The sequence below is a fragment of the Chroicocephalus ridibundus genome, chromosome 4 (genome assembly GCF_963924245.1).
Source record: "Chroicocephalus ridibundus chromosome 4, bChrRid1.1, whole genome shotgun sequence".
NCBI classification, from domain to species: Eukaryota; Metazoa; Chordata; class Aves; order Charadriiformes; family Laridae; genus Chroicocephalus; species Chroicocephalus ridibundus.
The window spans coordinates 74226279-74246927 of NC_086287.1; the positions used below are offsets into that span (position 1 = coordinate 74226279).

The 20649-nt window shown below is 59.6% G+C and overlaps 1 protein-coding gene across 1 annotated transcript in view; it reads left to right on the plus strand.

The window, feature by feature from the left end:
* The window catches only part of VAC14 (VAC14 component of PIKFYVE complex), a 72670-nt gene that overhangs the window by 48519 nt on the left and 3502 nt on the right, over positions 1-20649 (plus strand). The window contains exons 15-18 of the mRNA XM_063334139.1: positions 15838-16012; positions 16755-16873; positions 17701-17780; positions 19426-19576. Coding sequence (XP_063190209.1) covers positions 15838-16012; positions 16755-16873; positions 17701-17780; positions 19426-19576 — 525 coding nt within the window. The remainder of the gene's footprint in view (positions 1-15837; positions 16013-16754; positions 16874-17700; positions 17781-19425; positions 19577-20649) is intronic.

Consider the following 20649-nt stretch of genomic DNA (forward strand, 5'->3'; position numbering starts at 1 on the left):
GATTAACTCTGAAACCTACTGATGGTGGTGGAAGTGCTGGTGTTAGCTACAGCTCTGTTGCCTCCTGAAAAAGCAGGATGGGAGCAGAGTGGGGGGGAAATACTTTTACAGGACTCTTTGGAAAAGCCTGTTCTCTTGCCGGAGAGCCCCGGTGAACGTGGGAGCCTGGTGGTGCTATTTTTAGCCACTTTTCCAAATTGAAGCCGTATGTGCATTCCCACGTTCCATCCCTCCCTTGTCCACAAGCCAGCTCAGCTGTTGCGCGCGGCGGGGTGAGAAGCCAACCTCGTGTTTGATTTGCGAGATGCCGGGGTGGAGAGCACCAAGGGGATGCTTGAGAGACCGGGACGGGGGGGTGTTAAAGCACGGTCCTCCTCCACCGCTGGCTCCCATCATCTTCCCCCCCTGGTTCCGGGACCACCCTTTCTTCTGCCAGCCGGCCCGGGAATGGGGAAGCAGGGAGGAAAATCAACCTGTTAAGTTTAGGCAGTGATTTGCAGCCGGAGGGTGAGCGCTCAGAGGAAGGGGAAGAGGGCGACAGGGTTTTCATTAAAGCCCAGCACAGCGATTTTCCCCGTCACGTGGCCAGTGGGCAAGTTGGAAGGTCTGTGAGGTCAAGCGGAGGGTCTACGGTTAAAGGTTGTTTATTTCTAACCCAGCTCAAGCATGTTCGCGTCTGGTTGCTGACTCGGAAAGGACTTTAGTCTCTCTCCTGGCATGTCCTCGGGGTCCCGGAGGCAGAGGTTACGGCACGTGGTGTGCTTGAAGATGGGAATGCGGTTGGAGCAGCGATCTGTGCAGGAGCCCATGGAGGTGGGACCGTCCCTTGCTCTGTGTGGTCCCCAAGGTGCACAGAGCTGCTCCGGTGCCTGCCCGCCCTGGGGAAATGGGTGGGAGAAGCACCTACAGCCCTCCTGGGCGGAGCTGGGGGCTGTGATGGGTGGTCTCGCCATCGGTGACCGCGGTCCCAAGCTGGGTATTTTGGGATGATTTGCCAGAGAAGACAGGGTGAAGCTATAATATAGCTATAATATATGGAAACATAAACTGCCTTCAAAATAACACGCTAAGCTCCAAAAGCTCCTGTCGTTCATAAGGAAGAATCCAGATCGTTTCTTCTGCCTTGCCTGGGACCGGCGGGCTGGGGGATAACCCAGCGCTGGCACATGGTCCGTCTGCCAGGGCTGCTGGTGGATCCAAGAGATGCCCTTCTTAGTCTGCCGCCTTCTCCAGTGGCATCCAGCACGGCATCACCAGATCAAACCATGGTGCGGTGCCTCATCCGTGCCACCACCCAAGGGGACCTCACGGAGGGAGGCTGAGCCCCAGCAGGAGGAGAAGGACGGACAGCATCAAGGAAAGGGCTCTTCAGGCCTCTTCAAAGCTGCTTAGATGCCTCCTGAACGCCTGAGCGAGGGATCCTCTTTGTGAAGGGATGTGCTGAGGGGACTCCAGCGGTTCCAATCACCCGGAGTCTCAGCCTTTCCACCCCTCTCCCCTTGAGGAACCGGCAAGGTGAAAAACCTGCTCCCGTGGTCTCTTCCAAGGATTTCCTTTTGGCTTGGCATCCCTTTTCCTGCATCGCAGCAGACAGGGGTTTCCTTTTGGGGGTCGGTCTCTGTCACTTGTGGCTTTTCTTTTTTAGGCAGGAAGCCAGTAAAGTTACTTGGCCTTCAAAACTCAGGATTCAAAGCTCTGCCTTCTCTTTTTGAGGCAGGCGTGCTCAGAGGTGGCTCCCAAAGGCTTGTTGGAGGCAGGAGCATCCGCCGTCGCTCAGCGTTACCTCTCACCTTCATGAGCAGACCCGAGACCTTCCAGCCTTCTCGCTAATTGGGAGCTATCTGCCCTAGCTGGCACGTGGCCCTCCTGGACTCGACGGAGCCCTTAAGCAAGAAACAAATATTCACATTCAGCTGCTGGCCTCCCGACGATGGCTTGGAGCAGCAGAAAAATGCAGAGGAGCTTCCAAAGCATCACATGGCTCCTTGGAGCGGCACCACCGTCCTCCGGGCAGGGACCCGGCAGAGGGAAAGCTGCTCGGTCCCTCAGGAGGCAGCCAGCGGAGCGGCACCGAGCCTTTTCAGCCGGCACCGAGGTTTCCAGGCTGGATTTAACGCCTGCTTGTTGGTACCAGCGCTATGGGATGGGAGGGGATTAAGTGAGAGGCTAAGCCCTACCCCGTGGACATCAGGGTTGCTGCTCAGAGCAGGGTTTGAGGATAGGGCTGGCTGCCCTAGAAGCTTGCCCTTGGAAGAAGCCACCTTCTCCCCTCTTGTCCCTCCCCAGGGCCGGTCGGTTGTGCAGCCCCTGCCCTTTCCCCGGGGTCAGTCTGAGCTCGGGGAGCCAGTTCAGCTCACGAAACCGAGCCTGGCACCAAAGCAGCTGGCTTTTTGCTGCTCTCCGAGATGGAGCAGCTCAGGCGTTCATGGCCGATGCACCTTGCCGGGACGGCAAATGAAACCTATGGACTACGGGATGCGCTGGAGTGGCTGGAGGCATCCCCGTGCGCATTGTGTGCGGATGCTTTGAAGTGAAGGGCTTAACTTTCAAGCCCAGAGAGGTCATTTTTGGGATGGGCAGCGGCACCCTGGGGCACGAGCGGACACCTGAGTCAGCACTTTGCTCCCCAGGCAGGGACCTGCAATCGGGGTTTGTCTCAGCTTGTTTTGTGGAGCCGTTAAATAAAACTCCCCGCTGCCTAGCGCCTTCTCACAGGGCCTTTTCTGAGGTTAAGCTGCGTGGAAGGGGCCCTGGGGGGATTTTTCAGCCACCTCCCATGCGATGCACGTGGCAGGGCTTGTCTGTTCAACCAGGGATGGTCCTTGGCTTTTTGGGGGATGCTTGAACCCCTGTGGGGGTGGCCAGGAGGGTGGGCTGGTTCTCCCTCTGGAAGACACAGAATCATGGAATGGTTTGGGTTGGAAGGGACCTTAAAGATCATCTAGTTCCACCCCCCTGCCCCAGGCAGGGACACCTCTCACCAGCCCAGGTTGCTCCAAGCCCCGTCCAGCCTGGCCTTGAACACCTCCAGGGATGGGGCAGCCACAGCTTGGCTGGAGCAGTTAAGGTTATTCAGCCAATTTATGGCTGGAGAGTTGGAAAATCCCAGGCCTCATGATGGGGCCCTGGCTTTATGGCTCCTGCAGATGGGAAAAGTTCACTTGTCTGGAAATCCTGCCTTTTCCTTCAGGTCTCAAAGTCCTGCTGGGATGAGGCCAGCAGAGAGCTGGGGACAAACACCGGCACGTCACATTGGGTGCACGTAGGGCTTTAAGGTGGTGCCCTTGGTGTGGGGCTGGCGTGGCCGGTCCCCTCTTTTTGGGCAGGAGGGGACTTTTCTGCCTTCTAGGGAAGCTGGGGCTGACCGTACGACACCCTTTTCTTCCCAAAAAGTAGGGGGAGGAAAAAAACCAAGTGGGTTTGAACACGCTAACCGGGATGGGGAATCGGAGCCGGGGGGAGCGAAGGGGCGGCATGTCCCGTGAAGCGCAGACATCCGATGCTCTTGGCAGGCAGGCAGTGAGGAGCATGTTAAATCGCTTTTTTGCTGGGCCTGCCTGGCGTTCCCAGGGCCGTGTTCTCTGTCTGGGGGGATGGGAAGGGAAGGGCTGGCATCCCAGTGGGGAGGGAGTGGGATGGTGGGGTTTAGCCGCAGGCTCAGGTAGTGATTGATACGCTGGGAATCCTGTACGGAGCTGGTGGGTGTTGGCTTTGGCGGTGGGGGGATGCTGAAGCCCCAGGATGCCACCATCCTGCAGTGATGTGCTGTCCTCTTGCCCCATCCTGGCCCCCCCCTCGACCCAATCTTAACGTCCGCCTCGCTGTCCCACCTCCCAGCCCGCATCCCACTCTTCCCTGAGGGATGCTCAAGAGCTGGGGCGAACTAAAATCCTCCTCTTTCCCCATCCGTGGATGCCCTTGAGCTCCCCTGGGCACAGGGTTTGCTTGGCCAAACATCTCCCGACGAGCTGGTGGTCCCCAGGGCTGGGATGCGGGATCCTCTCCTGCTCCTCCTTCCTTCGGGTGCGCTGATGCCTCCGTGGCCCCTCCAGCTCCCAGCACCAAACCCGTGCTCCGAAAATCCCTCTGCCCCACCAGCAACTGGGGCTGGGGGGAGACACGCATACACGCGCGCGCGTGTCTCCTCTTCCTCCCTCCCACCCTCCGCGCCGCTGCATTGCAGAACAAAACCCGCGTTTGTTTTTTTGCGGGAACCGTTCGGCTTGTACTCAGCAAAGTGCAAAAAAAGAAAAAAAAAAAAAAGAAGGGGGGAAAAAAAAAAAAAAACCGCAGCCCCTTTGATAAACTGTGATATGAACTCGGGTAAAATCCAAACAGCTGTGAGCGCTACAAGGGAAGCTTCTGTGTCGGGAGGCAGCGAGCCTGCGAAAATACACTGCTCTGCCTGCCAGGATGCTCGCTGGCCGCCTGCCCTTCTGCTTTAATGAACTGTGCGCTCTCCGTGCCCCCCCCGAGCTCCTGCCTCGCAGAAAGGAAGGACTAGAGAAAGCTTTTTATTTTAATTTTTTTTTTTTTCCCACTCAAAGCAGAAAGCGGGGCTCCCTCCCGCGCGAGCCCCCCCAGTGATGCGAGGCAGGGGAAGGGGAGCGTCCCCAGCTCTGCCCCGAGGTCTGGGGGGCGTTCTTGTTTGCTCCTCTCCAGCTCGCTCCTCTGCGCCTGCCCGCTCCCCAAAATCTCCTCTCCTTGGCTCTGCCTCCGCCCAGCCATGGAAAACCAAGTGGCAGGAGATCCGGAGTGGTGTTTTAGTGGCATGGGGACATCCAGGCTCTGCTTTTACGCATCTCTCGCTGCCCCAGCCAGGCTCCTCTTGGGCTTTGATGGGGATTTGGGATAGGAGACGGCAGCCCCCACTGCACCTCCCAAAACCCCCAGCTCTTGAATTGCCTATTTCACATTGTGCGATGGGCTCCGCAAGCCCAAGGGAGCATGTGCTTAACGAGGTTTTAATTCACCCAGGCTATGGGGCATCGGGCTGAGCTCTCCCATACCCGCCACCGAGCAGGAGCTGGAGGGGAAAAACCCCATTTCCCCCAGGCTAGAGGTTGGATCTGGGATTGCACCGCACTGGGAGCCATCAGTGGCGTCACCTTCACGATGGAGGAGCCTGGTTGCTCTCCCTAAGGATTATCCCTGCTGGGGATAATGGTCCCCCCATCCTGGGGCTGGAGCCTCCAGGGAAGGATGGGAGATGCCATCCTGCGCCTTGAGAGCTGGAGGAGCAGGAGGGGCACCAGGCTTTGGGGACGAGCTTGCTGTCCTACCCGCTGAAGCTGCTCTGGGACCAGCCGTACTCGGAGCTGCCTGTGAGGATTTGATGGGTTTTCCTGTAGAAAAATGGGAAGCACATGTGAGCGGCAGCGCGCGAGTGGGCTGGGACTAATTTGGGTCAGCGAGAGGGTGGAGGAGAGAAAAGGGAAGTGTGCGTAGGGGAGGAAAATCCTCCCAAAATGGCCAAGTTCCTTCAAAGGGCAGGTCCGCAGGGGGGGATATTTGCTCTCTCTCAGCGCTTTCCCTGGGATCCCAGCAGGAGCGGGCTGAGGAAGCGGGGAGCGGAGGCCGCAGCTCCCCTGCTTGCTGACCATCGTGTTCCCCGGAGCAGGGCTTCAGCACGAGCAGCTTCCAAGGTGTCTCCCAAATTTTCCTTGCTTGGCCGATGGGGTGAGGACCCTCATGGCGGCGGGGGCAGCGGCCGGTGCAGGCGAGGGGGGGTGGGTTTGGCCGTTAGCTGCTAAATTAACCTGTCTGATCCCATCGACCAGGTATGGGGGGGTTCTGGTGGTGTTTCCTTCTCTTGCTCTACAAATGTGCCATCGCGGTTTATTCATCTCCGCGGAGTGAGCAGCCAGGACAAGGGAGTCTGGGAAAGGCTGAATAATGGCATTTTTTTTCCCCTCCCGTCTCTTCCAGGGGATCTTGCCCGGGATTATCCCCAAGGCGCAGGGCACGCTCGCTTAAAAACCTCAAGGCAGGGCTGAGCGTTTTGCCTCCTGCTGCTCTCATCAAGGGATTTTTATGTTTGGTTGTTTTGGTTTTTTTCCATTCCTGGCTGCTTTCGAGCATCTCACAGCCCGTGGTTCTCCGCTGGCGACAGGCGCCCAGCCCTCCCTCCTCACGCGCCGCCCACGCACGGCAGGCAGGCACGGGTGGCGGGCGGACAAGTGGGGATGCTCCGGCACTTCCCGGAGTCACACGCTTGGCCACAGGTTTCCGCAGGTTGGATAGTAGGAAAAATTTTTACACTGAAAGGGTCATTAAGCCTTGGAACAGGCTGCCCAGGGAAGTGGTGGAGTCACCATCCCTGGAGGGATTTGAAAGCCGGGCAGACGTGGTACTTAGCGATATGGTTTAGTGACGTTTTTTGTCAGAGTTGGGTTGATGGTTGGACTCGATGATCTGAAAGGTCCCTTCCAACCTGGCCAGTTCCGTGATTCTATGATCCGAGGTGGATGCTCGAGGCTGGATGCTGCCCCGGGAAGTGCTCACCCCAGCCGCAGGCTCCATCGCTCCCATCAGCAGGTCCGGCCGGGCGTTCTGCTCCTGGGATTGTGACATTCTGGGATGGGATGTCCTGGGATGGGACATCTTCGTCTCCTTCCCTTCGGTGCTCAGCTGCCCCTGGCGCAGGTCACCTTCTAGCATTGGGTGCTCTCAGGGTGCTGGCACTGCAGGGAGCATCCAGCCGCTCTCCTCTCCCACATCCATGGGTCTTGGAGGGTCAGGAGGATTGAGGCTCCTCGGGCTGCATCCCCCCCTTGTGATCCCTCCAGGGATCCCAGCTCTGAAGGCAGGGTGGGTGTCAGGATCCAAAAGGCAGCAAGAGCCAGCAGGCGGGGAGGCAAACCCGGCTTAAAGCCAAAATAACATCCTTCCTCATCAGGGACCTCCTTCCCTGAGCTCGAGGGTGTGCCTGGGTGTCCCCGCTCCTCCGTCTCCTTCTGTCCCTTCTCCCCGAAGCCACACGAGGGTTAGCACTGCGTTGAGTGTGTCCGCACAGATTTGAGCCAGTCAAGTAAAAATTACGGCCGGTTTGCTTAAGCAAAACGAGGGAGAAGTCAGCAGTGGGTCCAAGTAGTCGAGATGTTGGCAGAAGGGACGAGGCAGCTCCACCTCCGACCCAGGAGCACGCTTGTCCCCGAGCCGATGGGTCCCTGCCTGCTGCCACCCGTGGGACGTGGCCACCCCCTTCCAATCCCTTTTTTCTTTCCCTCCGGAAAGCTTCACCCTCAAAGACGCAGTGTATTCCTGCCGTACTCCACCCCCTAGCCGGTCCCTCTGCTTTCAGAGGTCTTAGGGATGCCCAGCGGGACCATCTTCCCTCAAATTTGCCTTCCCTACAGGGCAGAAATACGACTTGTCCCTACAAGGGGGGACGCAAAGGCTCATCCCCCTCCAGGAGAGCAACCTGCTCCTCGGCCGCGCTTTTAGGAGTGAAAGCGCTTTTATTTCTTCATCTTAAAGCAAAGTGATGGGGGGGGGACTACAGTTCCCATCCCTCTGCAAGCTGGGCACGCCCCGAACCGGATCAGCCTCTCCCGGCTCCTGTTGCCACGGCTTTGCGCCCGCTCCCTTAACCTATTTTATTTGCAGTGAGGAGAAATTATAGGGGGAGAAATAAGGCGCTTGTCAGTTTTCGTGAAAATTAGGCCACAGCTGTCAGCCTGAAAGGGAAGCGTACGTCTCAAAGGAAGGATCTGCTGCTGCTTTACGCATCTTCCCCCCCCGCCCCGCCCGCCGCCCCCATCCCCTACCCTTCCTCCCCTTCAAAATAGGGGATGCTTGCTTGAAAACGTCGCTGCCGGGTGTAAAATCCCCTCTGGGGTCAGGCTCTGGAGGGCTCGGTGGAACGCCAGTCCTTCCCCTGGCCTGGGGAGGTGGGCTGGAGCCCCGGCACATGCTGTGACACTGCTCCCTCTGCCTCCTGCCCGGGGCTTGGAGCCCCAAGAGCCCAGGGGGAGACTTGGATTTGCCATCCGCTTTGTCCTCGAGTCATTGGCAAGTTTAAAAGTTGGAGAAGGAATGCCTCGTGGGTTGTATTTTTTTTCCTTTCCTGGAGGATTCAGAGGAGAAAAGCTGCCTGTTTTCCAGGTGAGCCTCCTGTAGATGCTCAGGTGTTCCTACATCTTGTAAGCTTTGCAGATCACGGAATCACAGACTGTCAGGGGTTGGAAGGGACCTCTGGAGATCATCCAGTCCAACCCCCTGCCAGAGCAGGGTCACCCACAGCAGGTGGCACAGGAACGCATCCAGGCGGGGTTGGAATGTCTCCAGAGACGGAGACTCCACCACCTCTCTGGGCAGCCTGTGCCAGGGCTCTGCCACCCTCGGAGCAAAGAAGTTCCTTCTCAAGTCCTCAGTGACTGCCTGCTTGCGGGCAGGATAGCTTTATTCGTGGGTCACCGTAAAGTTTCCTCAAGGAAACGGCTGGGACACACTGACTTGGGCAGCTGGAGGCTGGTGCTGGACGTGGGCTTCCCCTTGGAGGAGGTGTCACATTCATCTGTGCTACATGTGAGAGTTGGGCAATGCCTTGGGCTGAGTGGACCATTAAGCTTCCAAATTTAGTTATCGTTTAGCTTCTGCCCATCCCAGAGGATGTTAGCAGTTGACCATCTTCTGCGCTGAAGATGATCAGAGGAAGAAACTGAAGAAGTTAGAAGAAACTTCTGAAGAAACTCTTCCGTGTCCTTGGTACAGTCCTGCATCCCGCTCCCGTTCAGTACGGAGCTGTGGGTGTTTGTGGGTGTTTGTCTGATCGTTAAGTGCCTGGAGGTGTCAGATATCAGCTTTATAAACTGAAGACGACCTTTTGGAAGGACACTGTTTTCCAGGCAGGAAATGTTCAGGGTGGGAACAAGGCTGGGTTCATCACGAGTCAAGGTGGACATGCCCAGGAGGTGACTCACAGCTTTGGTAGGGTGGGCAGTGGGGAAGCCACCCTGCCAGCCGGGACAAGGGACCTCCCGGTGCTCCCAGTGTCCAAAGGGAACATCGCAAGGAGCAGAAGCCAAGGGCTCAGGCTCTGCAGGACTGAGATGCTGCTTCACCAGCTGGAGGGAAGAAGGTTTGAGCATGACTCTGCCCGTGCCGTGGCAGTTCTTGAACCACCGGCACAATGTCTGTGCCCAGCACGGCCTCACCAAGCCGTCCCTGGGGCAGCAAGTGGCTCCAAAGACAGAGGGTCTTCAGGGCGGCTGGATATTTGGGCTGCTTTCCCTGGGAAATCGGGATTGTGCAATCACACTCTGGGATTCTTCATCATTTCCCATCCTGTGGGTGTCTCCTGGCTGTTACAGTCCAGGGTGCAAGTAAGAGGTTTGGTTTCTGGGAGCTCACCAGGCTTGTGTAGAGACCCCTGGGTTTCAACTCGGCGGCCCTAAATTTTCCATCCAGTGAGAAGAACCTCTCGAGAAGTCCCCATGCAGGGGTGGCCCACGGTGTCCCCAAGCTGGCTTTTGGCCCTGACTGCTGTCTCCCAAAGCCTGTTGGCGCTGGGGCCGGGGAGCTGCTGGCTTTCCCCTGCTCCCCCCTACGGAAAGGGGCCCTGGTTTGCAGAAGGGAGCGGAGATGAGCCCTTAAGGCAGCGCCGTTCTCCTCTCGGGGATCTCCTTTGGTTGCTCCAGGGGTCCCTGGGGAGCAGCGTATGGCTGAGACAGCCCCAGCCCAGCGCCGAGCTGGCACCGCGGCTCCTTCGGCAGTTGTCACGCTGACGGCTTCTGCCGAGCAGACGCTCCGTGGGAGGGTTTTCTTGTTTGCAGTGAAACACTCTGCACCTTTTCAAGCAAAGGCATCGCAGGGCTTGTCTCCGGCTTCCCGAGATCCGGAACATCTCCTCCCAGGATCCACACATCTCCTCCCGCGATACGCACATCTCCGGTCCACGGCTTTCACTGAGTTCCTCATGAGAAACCGGGGCTGGCGAGGTTGAAAAGAGAAGTTCAGGCTTTTTTGCACGTTAAACTGGGTCTCTCCCAAACGCCCTCACCCTCCCCACGGATGGGCTCCCTTTGATCCCATGCTCCCGCTCCTGGCTGACCTGACCTCTCAAAGAGCAGGGCCTGAGCGTCAGGACACCAAGAAGAGTCCAGAAGCTGCATGAAGGAGGAGACAGAAGTCCTGCTTTTGCTCACATCGTCTTCCTGGCTCGAGCGGGCTCTTCCCTCGCCTGAGGTGAGCCATGGTGGCTCCCGGCTCCAGAGCAGGTCTTCCCAAGGACTTGTCTGTGCTCTCCTGGGCTCTCCTTGTCCAGGTTGTACTTTATGGCTTCCCACATCCAGCAGATGTTGATGCTTCGCCATGTATCTCGCTCCGTCTACAAGCCCATCCCCAGGAGGCAGGCCCCACTGGGTCCTCTCTGTCTCTTGATGAGGACCCGAGCTCGTTAGGGAAATGTGCCGGCAGAGATGGGAATGGGCGGCTGGGAGAGATGGAGGGGGGGACAGAGGGTCCCTCTGCCTCCTTGCAGAAGGAGTCCCGCTACTCCTAAACTTCCCAAACGCTTCCCAATCCCATACATGAAAACGCTATGAATTTTTGAAAGCGGGAGCTGCCGGGGTTGCCATGGTTTCCCTTGCCCAGAGGAGCAGCTCCGGAGCCTGGATTCGGCAAAGGCGGGGAGAAAAATGGAGGACTGGGATTTTCTTTGCAGCTGTGGTGGGGAAGGCCGGGAGAACGGCATCCTCCTGCCTTCCCCGCTCTCTCCTCCCTCTCCCCTCCGTCCTAATTTTATCTGTGAGGCTGCTTCCTCTGCAGATTCCTAAAGGATCCCAGCTGCTGGACCGGGCTGGGGATGCTGCTTTTCCCGGCAGGAAGATTTCAGGGGGACGGGCATGGCGGGGGCTGCAGGTCCCCCCAGGGAGCCCGGAGCGGGGAGGAAGGGTGGCAGAAAGTTTTGGGGAAGGGAGTGGAGGAAGAGGAGGGTGGGGAGGAAGGCTGGAGGGGCTCTGCCCTCTTCCTAGCATCCGGATCCAGCAGCCGAAAAGCAGGGCAGAGCCCCTCGGAGCATCGCTTCCCCCCTGAGCCTCGGCCGGCTCCTTCCCCGGCTCTGTCCCAGATGCTGGAAGTGGGACAAAGACCGATCCTCTTCCTGCTGGGGCTCCGGCTCTGCCCAGAGCTAATAAAGCCAATCACTGGCGCTTAATGAAAAAACACCTGCTTAATTGAACGCAGCGGGACGGTGCTCGGCGTGGCGGGGCGATGGGAGGGGGCCAGCAGCGTTTCCCCTCCCGGGGTTTCCCTGCAGGTCCCGGCGGAGGGGACGGTGCCTCCGTCTGCAGCAGGGCTGGATTTCATCATCTTCTTTTTTATTATTATTTTTTATTTTTATTTTATGGCAAACCAGACTTTCACCCTCTCGGAGCAAGCATCGGGCCGCCCCGACCCTTCATCGCTCCCCAGCCGGTGGTGGCTCGGGGCAGGAGACGGGGCCGAAGCGGTTAAAAGAGGGGGCTGGGAGCTCCGACAGCTCCCTGCAAGGATGATGTTTAGATTAGCCGGGTTTCCAGGCATCCTGCTGTCAAAGCGGGACGCCGGGGCTTGCCCTTAATTGGAGATGTGGCTCCGAAGCCGCCCCATCGCTCCGACGTCCCCCGGGCTCCCTGCCCCGGGGCTTGCGGCTCGTCCCAGTACCAGGCGACCCCATCCCGCCCCGCCGATCGTTAGCGTGATGGGAATTCGTTGCGATTGACCATCGCTGCCCTGGCAACTCGGTGGCCGCTGGATCGGGGAGGGGGGGGGCTCTGGTGCTTCATGGGGTGCAGCTCAGGGACGCAGCGGCGGACCCCAGGGTGGCACCGCCGATGCAAGGCTGGTGGTGGCCTCTGTGGCTCTTCCCTTGGCCAGCATCATCTTACGGAGGGGTCCTCAAGGCTATGGGGAGGGCAGGGTCCTGTCCCCACGGCAGGGGCTGGAGGTGACCCACTGGGTCCCTCGGGACCCCCACTGCGGCTCGTCCCCATGCGAGGCGATGGGCGACGGGGGGTTTTCCCCCATCGCCACGCTGCAGGCAGGCGCCGCCTCCCGTCTGCCCACAGCCGCGTTCCTTGGCTCCATTGGAAAGGCTTGAATAACCCTTTTAATTTAAGGAGTTAAAATTTTAATGGCCTAAATACCGCACTTCATTATCGCCGCCATGTGCCTGCGCCAACGGCTGCCTAACGGCTGGGCGATGCCGTGATGCTCCGCCGCTCCTGCCTCCCCGGGGACGCTCCGGCTTCCCCTCCGCTCCCCCCGCCAGGAGCTCCTCGGGGACTCGCCGGTTCCCTGGGGGGCAAGCGGACAGGCCAAGGGGACACAGGTGTCACCCACGGGGCTGCAGGGGAGAGGCATCTCGCTGGGACGCTGCTTCGGGGCGGGGGGGCAGGATTAGCCGGCGCCTTTCATCGTCGCATCAAAGCATGGGCAGGGGGATGGGTGGGTGGGATGCAGCCAGCCCCATCCCCAACTGGGATTTTTAAGTCTTGCAGACGAGGTGTATAGATATAGATATAGATATATTAGATATAGAGAGATTAGATATAGATTAGATATAGATATAGATATATTTATGAGGTGTATATTTCGGGGGTGTATATATCTGATAGATATATGTCTTTATGGGTGTATATGTATATATATATTTAGAATCATATTTAGAATTATATTTAGCGCGGTGTATAGGTCTGGGGTGTATATAGCTGATAGAGGTGTATGTATTTAGGGGTGTCTATGTGTATATATTTATGGGGTGTGCATGTCTGGGGTGTACGTATCTGGGGTACGGCTCCCGCTCGCTGTCCCCCCTGCCCCGTCCCCTTCCGCAGCCGCCCCTCCGACATCTCGGCTGCTGCCTGCTCACTTGGAAGCCACCTGTCCCCTCTACGGCCCCGGCCCCTGCCTCCTCCCCACCAGCCTCGCGTTCCCCTCGTGCCATCGAAGCCTCCCGGGGGATCGGCTCCGGGGGTCCCCTCCCATCCCGTCCCGTCCCACCGGTCAGGCTCAGCTGCTGGCTGCTGTCACAGAGGCCAGCAGCTGCGTGGCCAGCCAGTTGTCCCTTCCTTTTGGGGATCGCTTTTGGGCTTCAGAGGGGGAGTTTTGGGGTCTGCGGATTCATGGGGGACAAGCTGCTGAGCACTGGCAAACTCGTTCTGCTGGTGGTTCCCAGAGAGCCCCCGCCCGGGGGCAGCTGGAGGGGGTGGGCACCCTGGTGGGACGGTGTGCCCAGGGGTGGCGCAGCCTCGGAGCGGGGGACATGGGCTCTGCACGGCTACTCCTTTAACACCCCGGCGGTTTCCAGTTTCCCAGTGCCACCGAAAGGACGGGGAAAGGCGGGGGGGGCAACAAACCCAACCCTTCCCCGCTAATCAAAACCAGGCCTGAAATTAGAAAGCGGCTCGCGTTCAGCTCGCTGGGAGCCACAGCGTTCGCCAGCCAAATGTCAGAGCTCCTATTTATGGAAAGCCAGAGCCCAGAGCCCTCCTTTTCCACGGAGGAGCAGCGGCGTGGGGACCCGATGCCATCCTTGCCGTGGGCGGATGAGGGCAGCTCCGGAGGTGGCTGAATTGCCCTCGATGCTCACCGGCGCTGGTTTTGGTTTGGCTGAGTTTGTTTGAGCTCTTTTTTTTGTAGCCTTTTCTGGCTGGAAGGTGTAAAACACCGGCTGCGAGCAGAAGAGCCGGTCCCTGGCCGTACCGGCACAGCCGGGCAACTGGGGGTACAACTATCCCGGTGTTTGTCCGTGGGGGAAACATCCCTTTGGGCACAATAAATCATCCCGCTTCGTAGTGTGAGCGCCCATCACAGGTGCCGGAGGAAGCTCAGCAAGGATGGGGCATCCAGTTATCCCCTCTTACTGCGAAAGGGTCGGATGGAGCCAGCTCGTTCCCAGGCTGGGCTCGGACTTGCCCGGGCTGGGCTGGCTTTGCCACAGCTGGCGATGAGCGGATCCTGCCTGTGATGCTGAGCTATTGATTCGCTTTTGGCTCCGGCAGCCTGGACTGAAAGCCTCCGCCTTCCCCTTCCCTCCCTCCATGCTTCCCTTTCCCATCGCTCTCCCGCCAGCCCTGCGTCCAAGCGGTGAGAAATCGGGGAAGCATTTTCATCCCCATGAATGCAGCCGGTTACGTAAGAATAATTGGGATAAATGAGCTTATTTATCACGGCCCCGTTCCATTTTAACGGGGTCCAAGGCGATCGCCGGGTTGGGTTACGTAAAAGCCCGCACAGAGCATCTCATTGTCCGGCCGGCGGCCACGCGGGATGCGGGAGCTGCCGATGGAGAGGAGCCGGGGCTGGGCGAGGAGGGGATGGGTTGCTTGGCAGAATTGGGAGGAAGATGGGGGGGTTTCTTCCTCCACAGGTTGGGAGGAAAAATCCATTTCTTCATGCCCCATCCACCTCATGCCTCCCTAAACCACCAGGCTTTAGGAGTATGGGCTTTGGTGTCTTCCTGTAGCCATATAGTCTTCTCCTGGTCCTTCCCCTTGAGGACAGGGGAAGGACCAGAGGACTCGCCTCCTTCCTCTTCCTCACCCCAGGAGGTGAAAACATGACCTCGGGAGGGGAAATTCAGGTGTGCCTCCCACCTCCCACAGCTAGTAAATGCCTCCCACCCAGCCGGTGGAGCGGGTGCTCCTTGTTTTGCCTCCTAAACCCTTCTGAGATGCCTCCAGGGGGGGATTTTGTTGCCAGCTGAGATTATCTAGTGGGGAACAGTGCTTGGTAGGAGTTGTGGGAAAGCAGAGGAGCTCTGCGGGATGCCAGCATCTCCCCCAGCGCTGAGGTTCCCCGTCAGCCCATGGGGCAGATATGAAGACCATGGGAGCATCCCAATTTCATAAGAAACTGGGGATGCTGGGGTGCTGGGTGGGCTCCCCCAGGTCTCCCCGATGCGGGCGCCGGCGAGCTGAGCCAGCGCTGGGCAGCGTTTCAGGTGTCCTCAGACAAACCGCCCGAGAAGGCAGAAGCCTGGAGAAAAACAGGAAATCCCCAAATCCAAACAAAGGCGGAAGAAAAAGGAAAGAAAAAAAAAAATCTGGTTTATGTTTTCTGGTCTAAGATGTTGAAAAACCTTGAGAACGCCCCATGGTTTGTTAAGCAGGACATTCCTGCCGTGACCCGCCGAGCGTGAGCCGTGGCGCCAGCTATGCCGTGTTTTGGGGAGAGCGATGCCGGTGGGGTGTCCGGTGGAGCAGAGACATCTTCCAGCTCCATCGGCTGGAGCTCCGGAGCCCCTCAGCACCGGATCTCCTGGGAGCCAGAGCATGGAGGAGTTCAAAGAGCAACAGGGCAGGTTACTGGGAGAAAGGGGGCTGCAGAGGGAAAGGCAGCCTCTGGCTCCGGCGCTCCCGGGTCCCACAGTGCCGGGAGGGAGCGGTATGTCCTGTTGGCCAAGCTCGCTCCCCACCAGTTCCCTGGTGTCGGGGGGGATACTGGTCTGACTGGGCCATCGCGTGCCATCTGTAAGCGCACTGCTGCAGGCACCCTGCAGTCGGCAGGGTGGAAAGCGATGCTGAAGACTCTCCAGGGAGGTCACTGGGAGGCTGGAGGTGGCCACAAGCCACGGTGGTGGGTGGAGGTGAGGTCCCAGAGCAGCACGGCTGGGGATGTGTCTGAGCCCAGCTATTTTTTTTTTGGCCTTGCCTTGGTGTGAATGGCTGCACCCTCCGAATGCGGAGCCTGGCATCGCCCCACAACATCTCCCTTCTGGTGCCACCATGTTCGCCCAGCCTGCGGTGCACCCGTATCTCCCATCCCTGGTCCTCTCTGCAGGAAGGGCTCAGGTCAGGGTCTCATTAACCTTTCTTCCTCCCCCCCGGGGTTTCTCTCCTCTGTGATACGCAGGCAGCTTTGTCTACTTCTGAACGCGGAAAACATCTTCCACTCCATGGCGGACATACTGCTTCGGGAGGAGGACCTCAAGTTCGCCTCTACCATGGTCCACACCCTCAACACCATCCTGCTGACGTCCTCCGAGCTCTTCCAGCTGAGGAACCAACTGAAGGACCTGAAGACCCCGGTATGGGCAGAGGGAGCAGGCTCAGCTGCTGGTGGGGGGCGTCATGGGGGTGGCGGGCACCTGGGAGCCACCTGGAGACACGTCTTGCTGCTCAGTCCCCGTCTGGCAGGTCCTAGGGCTGGAGCTCAGGCAGCCCCTTTGTTCCTCAGGAGTTGAAGGGGGCTTGGAGGACATGCCCAGCTCTTGCTTTCCCCTACTCCCGGGATGGGAATGAGCTCCCCGAGCCCTGGAGCAGCTGCCAGCTCCCTCCCTCCACCCCAAAACGGGCCAGGGGACAGGTGATGGCGGGAGCAGAGCCCCCGGGTCCCTCAGCTGTCCCCGACGGGAACGCGCCCGCGGGGTTTGCCGAGCAGCTGCCACCAGCACCAGCCACATCCAAGCAAGGCAGGGAGAGGGAGGAAGACTTCTCCTCCTCCTCCTCCTCATGCTGAAGGCCAGCGATGCAGAGGTGTCCCCTTGGGTGGGGCAGCCACCGTCCTCCAGCCCCTCGTCCTGCAGTGGACGCAGCACCCCTGAGGGCCACCCTGTCACTCTGCCACCCCAAAACCCGCCTGGTCTCCCATCTCCTGAGGCTGGTGGCCTCATGCCAGTGCCAGGTGGACTTGGTGGGTCCAGAAATGTCCCTTCGTGTCTCGGTGGCACTTGCCAGTCTGGCAGGTCAGTGTCAGGAACCCGGGGCTCTCGGTGCCATGTCTTTGCTCCCGCTGGTGACCTGACCCCGACGGCTCCCTCTTTTTACCAGGAAAGCCGTAACCTCTTCTGCTGCCTGTACCGGTCCTGGTGTCACAACCCCGTGACAACCGTGTCCCTCTGCTTCCTTACCCAGAACTACAAGCACGCCTACGACCTCATCCAGAAATTGTATCCTTTGGGGGTTTTCCGCGAGGCCGGTGCTTGGGCTGGCCCCTTGGTCCCTCTGTGGCCACCAAGGTCACGCTGCTGGCCAGCCCAAGCCCATCATTACCGGGGCGGCGTCCCCGCAATGGGTGGGCAGGAGCAGCCAGCTCCCTTCCCTTCGGGTCATCCTTATTTTTTGTGGTGTAAAAAGAGGTAAGCGTGCGCTGGCTGAGCCCTGCCCTTCCCTTCCCTTGCCCGGGAGGGGAGGCTCCTCAGCATCCTCTTCCTCCCAGGAAGATGAAGGCTGTGGCCTCCTGGCCCGAGGAGGAGCAGGCAGCGCCCGGCGCGGTGCAGTTCCCCGTGAGCACAATGATTCTTTTCACGTGCTGGCAAACCCCGAGCCTCCCTGCGTAGCTTTCCGTACGAAGAAGCTTAATAACGTGCTCGGGTTCCCTTCCCGGCGCAAGCCGGCATTTCTCCCGGGGGACGGGAGTGCTCGGCATCGCCTTTGTGCCCAGGAGGATAAAATCAAGCATCCTTACACCATCTTCCTGCCTGCTCTCCGGCTTAGGGAAGCTGCCAGCTTTTTGGGCAACCTGCCTTTTCCCCCCCATCCCTGCCTGCTCCTCCCGTTTCCTTCCTCCCATCGTCCGGTGGCCACCCCGCAGACCTTCCAACCCTGCCTGCCTGCAAGCCCTGCCCGTTCCCTGCCTGCTGCCTTCCCGCGGGAGCTGTGGATGGAAGGGAGGGTTTGGCAGAGCCGCGGTCCACGCCGGGCATCGCCAGGGCAAGCCATCTGCTGCCGCCGGGCCACCCTTTTCCAAGGTGGCATCCTTAACCGCCACATCCAGCGGGGATCTGGAGGTCACCGTAGATTTCCTCACCGAGGTGGACAAGCTGGTGCAGCTCATCGAGTGCCCCATATTCACGTGTAAGGAGGAAAACCCTGCGTGTGCGTGTGTTCGGCCCACCCCCCCGCTTCCTCCCCGCTCCTCCAGCGCAAAAGCGGCAGCCGCCGCACGAATAAATAGAGCAGAAGTTATGAGACTTCTTGCCGGGAGGTTTGCCCAGCGCTGGAGCTGCCCGCTGGGGACTGGCAGCATGGTGGAGGGCGGGGGGGGGGGGGGGTTGCAGCTCACACACACACCCCCCCGCCCCCAGATATAGGTTAAGGGAGCGAGCGGCGCTGGCACCAAACAAAGGGATGGGGGAAGGAATCGGGGTTGGGGGGGAGGCTGGACCACACTGAGCATCTCACGGGTAGGACATCAGAGGAGGGGAGCCATGTGCTGCCACCCTTGGAGACATGGGGTGGCATCGTGGGTGCTGCTGGGGTGAAAGAAAAAACAAAGGTGGGGTTTTTGTCTCAAAATGGAGATTTAAACCCTAAAAAAACCCACAGCTGCTTCTCTCTCAAGATCTGGCCCTCCCAACCCCAGGAATGTGTCCGTCCCCCCCGGCTTGGGGACGTGGCAGTGGGATGGGGAGAGGAGGACATGGCGGGGGGACCTGTGGTTGTAGGGGGGTTCTTGTGACGACGTTCAGATGCCCCTGGGCACCTTCTCCCTGGAGGAGAAGCTGGGCATTGGGAAATGTCCTGGAAAGGACTCGCTGGGGGACCTGGATGGTCCAGGGCTGGAGAATATTTGGGGGAAGAGAGTTAGAGCAGCCAGGAGGTGGAGATGTGGGGTGGCCCTTGGTCACGCTCCCTCCCGTGGTGCCCGGTGCCTCGTCCCGAGGATGACTGTCCCACCATGCGAGGCGCCCACATGTCTGTGGTGGTTTTCCAAGGCCCCACACTATTCCTGGAGGCTTGCCCGCCCCGCTCACCTTAATCTCCGAGTCTCGGGCCAGGAGACAGATGTGTCCCCCATAGAGCAGCACCCCTGGGCACAGGTCCCTCCGCAGGGAGGCACCGGAGGTGCTAGTGGCAACCAGGAGGTGCGATGCTGGGGCAGGGACCTCTCGCCCCATCCCCATCCTGGGCTGCCGCAGGTGGGACCTCAGTTGTCTGTAGGGCTCAGGAAGGTCCTTCCATGCCTGAGCACCACCAGGGATGGAGCAGGAGGGTGGTTTCCCCTCTGCTGAGCAACGCCGAGGCCCAACATACGTCAGCATCAGGGCAGAGCGCAGAGGATGCCTTCAGCTCCACGGAGTCCCCGGGAGGGTGTCACCCAACCTCCCTGAGGCTCCATGGGGGGGTATTTCTGCTAATTCAGCAGAAGCCGAGGAGCAATCTCACACTGCGCGGGTGTCCTCGGGCAGACGGCATGGACAGGCTCAGGGATGAGCGGCAGCAGGGATGGGAGACTGGGGAGCTGCTGCCCCCTTCCCCGGCTGGCAGCTGGGGGCTGTGGGGAGGAGAGGGGCTTCCGGCCGGTGTGGGACACAAAGATGGGTGAGTTAATGGAAGGGGAGAGGCTGCTGGTGCCATGTGGGTGCCCCTCAGGTCGGCTGGCAGCGGCTTACAGCCTTCCCAGGACCATCAGATGGATGGCTGGGAGGAACATACTCTTGGGGCTGGAGGCGAAATGCATTTTTATCCGCCTCCCCATCCTCTCCCTCTCCTCTTCCAGATCTCCGCCTGCAGCTGCTGGACGTGAAGAACAACCCCTACCTGATCAAGGCTCTCTATGGCCTGCTGATGCTGCTGCCCCAGAGCAGCGCCTTCCAGCTCCTCTCCCACCGCCTGCAGTGCGTGCCCAACCCCGAGCTCATGCAGACCGCGTAAGTGCCGCAGGGATGGAGCTCGGACGGAGCCCCCGGCATCGAGGCCGGACACGCCGTCCCCCCACCCCGCCGCCGAGCATCCCCACCATCCCGGGATCAGCCCCATGGTCATCTTTCGCCCCCCGGTTCCTTTGCGGCCCCGGCTGGTCCTTGCCCCGTGGCCGGGAGCGTTGGCTCGGGGGGTTTTTTGTGTCTATATTTGGTAACCCTGGGAGGGCTGTGCCTCATCCACAGGCATTTGGCATCCGGGATGGAAAATTTCACTTGTGAGGTCGCTATGGAAACGAGCAGAGCCGGGAAGGAGGTTTACGGAGAGAGAGAGAGAGATGCCGCCGGCAGCCGGGGGGTGATCCCAAAGCGTGTGTGTGTGTCCGCTCAGCCCGGACAGCCTTCACGGCACCCAAAAGGCCCCCCCCGCCGTCACCCGCGCACGCCTGGGGCTTGCTTCTCCATCCCCACCCCTGGTTTTTGGGGAGCCGTGAGCAGTGATGCGCAAGGGTGGCATCTCCCCTGGGGGGTACCCTCCGAAATCCTCGTGCTCCCTGCCCAGCGTTGCTGCCCGCCCGGCTCCTTAGACACCGGTGGCGGGATTTGCTCTCCAACCCTCGGCTAAGGAGCAGGGGGTTGATGATAAAGCCGGGTCTGCCTCCTCGAAGCCCTGGGAACCGAAGAGTTCCCAAGATGGGCAGGTTACTGAATTAACCCCCCCCGCCCCAGCATCACCGCTGCCACCCCTCCTTGGCTTTTAACAGCTCCCCTGGGCTGGCTTTTATCCTTCCCAGCCTCCGGCACTGAGCTCATATCCACAATACCCACAACCCGGCACTGATTTTTAACTGGGGGAGGGCGGGAAGCGGATGGGATGGGGGGGGCTGCACGTGCTTCTTTCACTCCATTTTTCCCCACCACCACCACCACCACCACCTCAACCCTTGGCCCCGGCAGTGAGGGGGAGGTGGTTTTTTTTTTCGAGCAACCGGAGCTTGTCAGACGGCCTGAGCATCTGATTAACTCTGACCTACATTCCTTCAAACACCCAAGCCGGCTTTCATAACAGTCCAGCCCCAGAT